Below are 9827 nucleotides of genomic sequence, written 5' to 3' on the forward strand. Positions count from 1 at the left end.
AGCACTAAAAAGTGGCTACCCATACAATTCAGCTCAGAATTCTCAGCTGAGAACTGTCTACTGAAGTTATGACACCATAAGCCCAAAAGCATTGCAGTCATGGCACTCACCTGACAGATGTGTTTTGAAATACTCTCTGATTTGGAAAAGGGACTCCCACATCCCAAGAGAATGCCCTGGCCCCTACACTACCAAGCATTCTGTGATGAGGTGGTCTCAGTCTCTCCTGCTGCAACTGTTCCACTTTGTATATTGGCTGTCCTGGGACACTCAAGCACACCAATCTGCTGGGGTGGTGGGGGGAAGTGGAAGCCTCATCTCCAATTATTTATTGTGTAAACCCTAAACACACAGACATGTTCAGACAACACCCACTGGGATCAGGCCCTACAGACAAGATAGAGGATCACCTGATTTGAGAATCCCATCAGTGCTTGCCTGTGACTGGGGCTAGGTACAGAGATTACATTTAATGCATGTTAAGCACACAGAAGGTGCTTTAAAGTCATAACAGAACAGCAGTTCGCAGCACTTTAAAGCATATAAAAAATGGCGGATCCCACTCTAAGTTAATCCTCAATGGATGTGGTATTAGACTAAAGCGCTTTAGGTTAGAGCGCTTTTTTACACATCAGTACCACATCTGAGCCAGGTCTTCAAGAAGCATGTATTGACATGACTTTGATGATTCTGCCAGTGAGCATGAGCACATACACAGGCACCTATCAGACTAGACAGTGAAAGAGTAGGGTTTTGAGGATTTTGGGTGGCATCTAACATGTTGGGCTCAAGCCCACAAACTGGTACTTAAGCAACCAAGACCATTGATAGATTTAGCCCCTTCAGGCATTTTGTCAATTGACACAATATTTTACCTTTATTCTGGACAAAGGTGTCAAAATTAACTTGAATTATTTGGTTTTCCCCTGTGGTAACCTGGTATTAAAAAGGTTTGTAGATACAGGAAAACAGATATGCAATAGCTTAATTTTAGTGTGTAAGGTTTTCTATGTAATTACCATAAGGGATAGAAACTTCCACTTTATGAAAATACTCATACAATTTTCATGAGAACCTGAAGATGAAGGTAAGAAAATAGGCTGGACATTTTATCTCCCTGAAAAGAACAAATGTGCTGCTTTTTCTCTATCTGGAATTGCATACCATCCCCAAAATTGTTGTTGAATGATAACCTATCTTTTCCACTTACACTAATTATGAAGGTCTGCAAAAACAAAACTAGCATCCTCTCTTATCTTTTAAATATTTTTCAACATTTACTTTCTCTCACAACATACACACTTATTCCAGGAATGGTATACTGTTTTTGATCATTATCGACGGATAAACTGTGTAGTGTCTGACTTAATAATGGGGAATGAGTACTACTTCCGAGTCTTCAGCGAAAATTCATGGGGACTGAGTGAAACTGCTGCAACCACCAAAACTCCTGCCTATATCCAAAAAACAGGTAACATATTCTTAAAATAAAGAGCTCATTTAAAACATATTCTTAAAAAAAGGGTTTCTTGTGGGTAAACCACAGATCGCAAGATGAAAAATACACTACTTAGGGAAGCAAAACAGAATAACTGGGCACCATCTTAGAGATATTTTCGTTACTTAACGCTTCACACTTACACAGAGCATTTAATCTTTGAGACTTGCTGTGCAATTAGTGTGGCATGGTTCTGTGTTGTTGCTACCCACACATCTTCATAAATTGTGAATCAGGCCTCAGAAGTCATGATTATAAAAAACAGTGGGTCTGAGGGTCTATATTAGCTTTCAGGGATTTTAATTTATTCATTCAAGCTTTTGCATGCAACCGTAAGGACTACAAATCCCCTTTTTCAATGAAAGCTGGAAGTCACAGTTGCATGGCTACAGTAGTGGAAGCTTTTACAAAAAACATAAAACATGAGACACACTAATTTAGGAGATTTGGCAGTATTAGTGTTTTAACTTTACTGCTTTCCTAAAACTGCACAGGTAAATTACAATTACAATTAGATTGTGTTCAACAAGGCAAGGTTTAAGAATTAGTCCTTAGTAAACTATTTTGTTTGTTTGAATTTCAGGCACCATTTATAAACCACCCAGTTACAAAGAATATGACTTCTCTGAACCCCCCAAATTCACTCACCCCTTAGCAAACCGCTCTGTGATTGCAGGCTACAATGCTACACTCAGCTGTGCTCTCAGAGGAATTCCTAAGGTACAGATTACACTGGCTGTCATTTATATGATTTATAATGAACCAAAGACCTGCTATAAATACCAAAATATTTGTATCAACTTGGTATAATTGTATATTATTATTACTGGTCTAAATTGCACAGGACATTGGTTTATACTTTTCCTTGGCACACAGGAAAAATAGTGTTTGTATAACTCAAGCATCAATCAAAAAAATACATTTTACTGGACTTATCTACATGTGCTATTAATTTGTAGAAGGCTTACTGCACAGTAAAATTCAAAGTAAATCTTTCTGGGAGCATGTCTATATGTGCTCCCACTTGGGAACAGATTTGCTTCCAATGGGAGCAGCCTGGTACACCTGCAGCAGCCTGGGGAACTCCAGGCTCCCCTGGTCCTACCCTGAAGCTGGCAAGGGGCATGGGGCCAGTCCTAGTTGGCACAGGGCCAAGAGAGCTCTGCTGGCTGCAGTGGCAGCTGTCTTCTGGCCCCATGCACACTGGGAGGAGACCTGACATGCACAGAGCCAGGAGAGAGCTGCCCCTGAAGCAGGCAGAGCTCTTCTGGCATTGTGCCCATCAATACACACAGCTGCCAGCAAGCCCCATGCTGGGCAGGGTTTCCCTGCCCAGCAGGGGGTTATTGGGAGCTGTTCCCGTGTGGGGCAGCTGCCAATGAGCCTCCTTCCAGGCAGGGGGGCACAGGGCTTGCTGGCAGCTGCCCTGCTTGGCACGGAGCTATCTGCTTGGGGGAGTGGGTGGGGGCTGGGAATCCAGTCTTCTCCTGTCCCCCAGAACAGCTGTGTGTGGCTGGATTCCCAGCCACCGTGTGCAGCACGGAGCTGCTGCAAGGGATAGGCAGGATTCCCAGCCCCCAATTGCCCTCCCAAGCTACCAGCTCCATGCCAGGAGCTGAGACAGGGGGCAGAGAGCTCCCCATTCCTGGCACTGATTGGCTTCCAGTTCCTGGGGGGAGCCGGAGAGCTAAGCAGTGCCACGACTGGGGACAGAGAGCTCCCTGTCCCCTGTGGCCCCCAGCTGATGAGACTGACTGAAAACAAAGAGCATATCTGCTCTCAGTCAGCATCTACACAAGTTTCATAGTTTCGTAGTTGGTAGGGTCGGAAAGGACCTGAGGAGATCACCTAGTCCGACCCCCTGCCACAGCAGGAAAGAGTACTGGGGTCAAACGACCCCGGCCAGATGTTTGTCCAGCCTCCTTTTGAAGCCCCCCAGGGTAGAAGCCAGCACCACATCTTTTGGAAGTTGGTTCCAGATCCTAGCCGCCCTGACAGTGAAATAGCACTTCCTAATGTCTAGTTTGAAACTACCCTCCGCTAGCTTGTGATCATTGTTTCTTGTAACTCCCGGGATTGCTCAGGGGAACAGAGACTCTCCCAATGCCTGCTGGTCCCCCTTGACTAGTTTGTAGACTGCCACTAGATCCCCTCTCAGCCTTCTCTTTTGGAGGCTGAACAGGTTCAGGTCCCTCAGCCTCTCCTCATAGGGCCTGCCCTGCTGACCCCTGATCATGCGGGTCCTTTGGACCCTCTCCATATTGGCCACATCCCTCCTGAAGTGCGGCGCCCAGAACTGGATGCAGTACTCCAGCTGCGGCCTGACCAGTGTCACATAGAGGGGGAGGATCACCTCCTTGGACCTGCTTGAGATGCATCTGTGAATGCACGACAAGGTATGGTTGGCCTTCCAGACCGCGTCCCCACACTGTCGGCCCATGTTCATTGTGGCATCAATGATGACTCCAAGTGTTATCGTACAGTGGGCATGTCTACACATGCATTTATGCCAGCTTCAATTTACTACATAATAAATTACTGCACAGTAAGCAGGAACAGGCCAGTGTCTACATATGCATTAGTACACAGTAACTAATTGGGCGTAAATTTGTTACTTGCATGATGCAGGTATCAAATTTATGCTCAAGTTGGCGTAAGTCACCATATTTACTGCTCAGTGTGGGCACGCATGTGTAGATGCGTGCCCGTACTGTGCAATAATTTCAGTTACTACACAGTTAATGTGCACGTGTAGACACACTCAGTATCTACTGCACAGTTAGATACTACCTGTAAATACAGCTAGTAAACTAACTGCACAATAGACTAATTTACTGCACAGTAAACATGTGCGCAAGTAGACGGTGATGTTTTACTGCTCAGTAGACTCTACTGAGCAGTAAAGCATCTCATGTAGACACACCCACTGAGACAACATGACACCTAAGATTTTACACACCCAGGTACAAAAGTTGAAAAATTAAATTTGTTTAATGTGATGTCACCTCTGCTCTCTTGCATCTCTTCATTACAACTGTGTTTCAGAACAGGAAAGCTCAATGAAACATGCTATTCACTTAATGGTGTAAAATGGAGCTCCATTTTTTTTTATTGCCTACAGTTTACCTATCTAACTTTTTGTGTTTTTGGATGTATATTGTGTGATCAAGCAATATGACATTCTGTTGTAGCATACATATCAACGAGGAAATGTAAAAAAAACTCACCCAAGGAATATTTGAGAGGCAGGGATTTCTTAGGGTAATATCTTTTACTGGACCAATTGCGTAGTTGAGATGAATTCGAAAGCTTGTCAAACTACGACATTCTTCATCAGGTATTGATTATGGGCACTGACAGACACACAGCTCCCCACTGTAACTCATGGCACTTGAAGGAAGTACCATGAGTTACAATGATCCCCCAGACTCAACAGATGTCTGCTTTTGGGTCAGGCGGGTTGAGGGATTAAGCTGCAGTTTGGAGTGGTGGCAAGTCTGCATCTGCTCTCCCCTAGACCTGTCCCTCCCCACTCCCAGCCCAGCAATGTCTTCAGAATGGGAGGGGGGATAGAGAGCAGAAACAGCTCAGTCTTCAATTTGCCCAGCCTGTGGTGGAGGGTGGGATGCATGGATTGGAGCCCCACCCCCCCGACACCTCGGGTGCAGGCTGGGCAAACTCCAGATGGAACTCCCTCAGCTCCCTTCGCCCCCCTCCCATTCTAAAGACAACACCAGGAGCACATCTGGGCTGTGTCAGCTCATCCCTGCTCCTGATGTGGGCTGACACAAGTTAATAAAGGCGTGCCACTTTGAAGTGCCTTCATCTGAACCCTCATGTCACAGAATCGAGCCCTTTTAAAACTCTGCAGCCAGGCACTTCTGCAAGGGCACAGCTGTAGAGCACTTCAGAAGGCCAATCACACAACAAAATGTCACTTGTGTCAGTGCCCTAAAGGCCTTCAGAAAACCTACATCCACAGTACCTAAATTAAGATTAGACAGCTACAAATCTTTCATTTCATAAGTTTTGTTTAAAAGTGCTAATTTTCGTGTCCTTCAGCCAAAGATCTTTTGGTACAAGAATAAAGTAGATCTCTCCGGAGATGCCAAGTACCGTATGTTCAGTAAACAAGGAGTGTTGACCCTGGAGATACGGAAACCCACTCCATTTGATAGCGGCTGTTACACCTGCAAAGCTGTTAATGACAGTGGTGAAGCTGAAATAGAGTGCAGACTGGATGTCAGAGGTAAGAAAATGAATTCTTAGACAAAATTCCCTCTAAAAGAAATGGATGATAAATTTCACTAAAAACTGTGGCTGCCCTTCAAGCAGAAACAGTTGATAGCTGAAGACAGAACTTTAAGTCAATTTAATAAGTGCACAGAAAAAAGTAAAATTATGTTTTTCAAACTGATGTACAGCTATCATTACACTCATGTTGTGAATGTTCTAGATGTGTGCCTACATTTTGTTCTTATTTTGCTTTAGTTTCACGTCTTTATTTTTTCATGCCAGTTTCTCCACTGTCTCATTGTCTTTTACCTCTTTTACTTCCTCCAGCACCTCAGTAAAACTCACCAGGTTGGTTCAACAGCAAGTAAAGGTATGAATTGAGCTTCCTTGATTAAAACAATGAGTTAGCATTGGATAAAAGAATGATGAACAAGTAGTTGGACAGTGATCCATGCCGAGTTATTCATTTAATTCAACAGTTTAGTGGTTACTTACAAGTTAATTTTTCAAGATAGTTCAATTAGATGCTACAGAGTACCTTAAATAGACTTATATTTAAATCTCAAGGAGCTTAGACAAATTGTAAACTATTTGTAAGAGAGAGAGGGAAGTTGTCAGAATAATGAAATGGCCCCGTGGTAATGCTTCTTCTTAAATTTCCTCAAAGCTTTCTGTCTAAGAGAGTGGGGAGGCATGTATGCCGTTTATTAGCACAAATCTAATATGTGACAATAATTCATATGCTTTAATATAAAATCATTTTCTTTCAATTAAAAAAGTGTCATTCTTATATCTAAAAGTGTGTTATGTTCTTTAGACATTTTTTAAATAAAATACATCATCAAACATATCTGTTCATGACACTCAAACTACCTCTCCTCTTTCTGTCTCAGAGAGTATGAAGAATGGAACTTGAAAAGGAAGAAACAAATACAGGATAATCTTAGATAGACATAATTCTTTGCTTATTTTTAAATGCCATTTAGTGAGTGTGTATTTGGAAGAGGGATGCAGGTATTGGGTTTAGATTCTTACACAGTATATGTTGCTCTTTCCAGAAAACCATTTAAATAGTACTGGCCCTCAGGATCATATGTAGAAATGCAAGGAAAGGGAAAAGATATTTCCTTATAAGTATGGATCATCTTTTAGGTCAGAAACATTAAACAGTAGATAAAAGCTCTAGATACAAACAATTAGATAGGAAGTCCGAAATTCCCTAATGCTAAAATAAATTCTATCCATTTCAGCTTATTAGTTATTTTCAAAATTCTGAGATTTCTGACAGGGCACTCAACTGCTCAGAAACATAAAATATAGTAAAATCTTAACTGGTTATTCATACTGGTGCTTCAACTTTCATCATATCAAAGCCTACATGCAAGAGACTGCCTTCCTCTTTCAAACTCCAATAGCCAGCTCTACTGGGTCCATACAAGTATTAATTTTTAAAGTGTCTAGAGATCCCTGCTTGTCCAAAATACAGTTTGAGAATACTTGCTCTTTGCTTACTTGTATAACATTGTCTCTGTTAACTATTCACTAATCTTCTCATTTGGAAAAACACAACAACATAAACCTCTTTTTGTTTTTAGATGCGTCTTCAGCTGAATCACAGACCTCATGAAAAAAATTTAAATTTGAGTTAGTTTGTATTTGTATTAGGCAGACCACTGAAAGATAGAGTTAGTAAGCTATTTGCAAACATAACATTTCAAAAGACAAAGCTTGTCATGAATTCCATAAAAAACTTATTTTACCTTGTATCACCTTAGATTTTTTCATCATTTGGAAACTAGTTTTACATATGTATCCAGAGGTTATGTTTTCAGTTGACTCTTTGAGTTTCCATTAAAAACAAAAATAAAATATAACCCTCTTCCTCCTGGGAAGTCTCCTGCTTACCACTTCCTACCCCTTTTCAGCCTACAGTAATTGTTCTAAGTCCCTTGCTTAACATTACTCTTTTTGTATGTTGGCATAACAAGAGAAGATATTTCTCAAAGAATCAACATGAAGAAATTGAAGTAACACACAACACTCATAATTCTCCCCTCTGAGATATTCAACTGTTAATGGCTTAGTATTTCTAACACAGCAGATAGATTATGTTACACTGTGGAATACCCCTTCATAATAAAGACACCTGTGCAATGAATGCTGGATTATGCTGTATTTTATTTACACAGCAGAACAGAGGGATGAATAAATAATCAAACATTCTTCTAAAACTAGACATGCCTTTTTTATGTGGGCATTTATCTGCTATAAAATGTATTGCCATTCACTGGAGTATATCAGAATATGTAAGTGGAAATATAAGGGAAAGTACTTGCAACATTTTCCCCTATTTTATAACCAATTCTATTTTTAATTTTTTAACATATCGAACACCATATGTATACATAAAAAGTATGTTCAGTATCATAGACAGCTTATTACCTGAACAATATAGCAGAATTAGGTGATCACCCATGGCATCTGTGTTGACAACATCTGCAGAAAAGTAAGGGACTGACTTACAATGCCACAGGTTTATATAGCACCTTTTTAATCTGAAAAGAGTTGTGTTTTACAGATTATATCTTAATATCTGAAGGGCTCTTTGAATAATTATTGCTATGGAGACATCGTAGGCCTTCACACGTTATTTTAATGTAGGACTAAAAGAGAACACAAAACTTATATTCCTAAAGATGATGGAGTTTTCCATGAGGCAAGGATTTCTTAGGGTAATATCTTTTATTAGACCAACTGCATAGTTGGAATAGAGTTAGATAAGCTTTCAAATGCAAGACATTTTCATCAGGTCTGACCAGAAGGAGACAAGCAAAGAATAGTAAAGAACACTATTACATTCCTGGCTGTTAAATGTATTTAAACTACACTGAGGGTAGTTCACTTACTGCAAGTGTGATTAACAGTGGCACAAAGTGATTCAACTTGATGTCTTCATCAAAGAAATCTTTGTCCTTATGCTATATACTCATGAAATTCCAGTATGCAAATACTATTAGAATAAAAAAATAAAATCAGCAACAGCATACTGCATTTACATGCATACAGGATAAGTGCATAATTCACTTACCTGCATAACACAGTATTAATGCATATTGCTTGATTACAACACTTCCAGGTACCTGTGTATCAGTTAAATGTATAAACTGACTAAGTGCATATCATTTTTTAGCCTGTCTACTTTCAGCCTTGAAACTACCAGATACAACAGCACTGACAAAGCCATTAGCAATGCTCATCAAGTACTGTACTGGTTAATTGCTTAGTAACTGACTACTTTTTAGCTAATTGTGCTCCCTTTAACTGCATCAGAAACAGTGAAAAGGAAGCAGCTGTCAAAAGGCTGCTATTAGACTTAAAAATGACAGGGGCTAATCAGTTTCATGGCCATTCTCTCACCTCATTTTCCAGGCTTGTAATTATTAGAAACCTCAAAAATGAGGAGAGCTAGTCAGTGTCTGGACACCTAATGCCACAATATTGACAGTACCATGTAAGTGAGAAGTATTGCTTACAGTGCTGTCAGTGCTCTGGTATTAGCAGCTCCAGAATTAACTAGTTTTCTGGGTGTTCATAGTTTCTAACACTTGTAATCAAAACTGGTATTAGACCCTTGAAAACATGCAGGCAACAGCCTTGAAACTGCCAAATACAACAGCACTGACAGAGCCATTTGCAATGCTCATCAAGTACTGTACTTTCTCTTACACAACATGCACATTTTTCAAAAAAATCAGCCACCAGAAATTGGGGTTCATACTTAAGCAAGAAAATACAGTAATAGCAGCTTCTGCAACAGGAGCTTCTGCTGGGAGAAAGAGAAAAGACTACTGCACATGCTGCACAAAGGACAACACGGTGAATAGGCAGGGCTAGCTAGCTGCTGGCTATGGACAGGAGAAGCCCTGCAAGCCAACTTTGCTGCCTGTGCGCAGTATTACTATCCCTTTCCCTTGGCAGAAGCTCATGCTGAAGAAGCTGCTACTAACACAGCAGGACCCTCTGCCCTAGCACCTGGGGCTTGGCTTTGCTGTATTTCTAAAGCAGAGCCAAGCCCTGGGTGCTGGGACAGAGC

At 41.0% G+C, this 9827-nt stretch overlaps 1 protein-coding gene and 1 long non-coding RNA gene across 7 annotated transcripts in view; one reads left to right on the forward strand and one right to left on the reverse strand.

Annotated features, from left to right (window-relative positions):
* MYBPC3 (myosin binding protein C, cardiac) overlaps positions 1-7892 on the forward strand; it is a 119374-nt gene extending 111482 nt beyond the window's left edge. For 4 of the 5 annotated variants that reach the window (XM_025216648.1, XM_025216650.1, XM_025216653.1 and 1 more), the window contains 5 exons: positions 1312-1471; positions 2082-2218; positions 5561-5747; positions 6062-6104; positions 7330-7892. In XM_025216648.1, the coding sequence (XP_025072433.1) occupies positions 1312-1471; positions 2082-2218; positions 5561-5747; positions 6062-6072 (495 nt within the window). In that variant the 3' untranslated portion in view covers positions 6073-6104; positions 7330-7892. Of the gene's footprint in view, positions 1-1311; positions 1472-2081; positions 2219-5560; positions 5748-6061; positions 6105-6627; positions 7292-7329 lie in introns of those variants that run through there. The other variant, XM_025216649.1, reaches the window with a different exon arrangement.
* The window catches only part of LOC112552087, a 48913-nt gene that overhangs the window by 31859 nt on the left and 7227 nt on the right, over positions 1-9827 (reverse strand). The window lies entirely within an intron of this gene.

The sequence above is a fragment of the Alligator sinensis genome, unplaced genomic scaffold (assembly GCF_000455745.1).
Source record: "Alligator sinensis unplaced genomic scaffold, ASM45574v1 scaffold686_1, whole genome shotgun sequence".
In the NCBI taxonomy this organism is placed as follows: domain Eukaryota; kingdom Metazoa; phylum Chordata; order Crocodylia; family Alligatoridae; genus Alligator; species Alligator sinensis.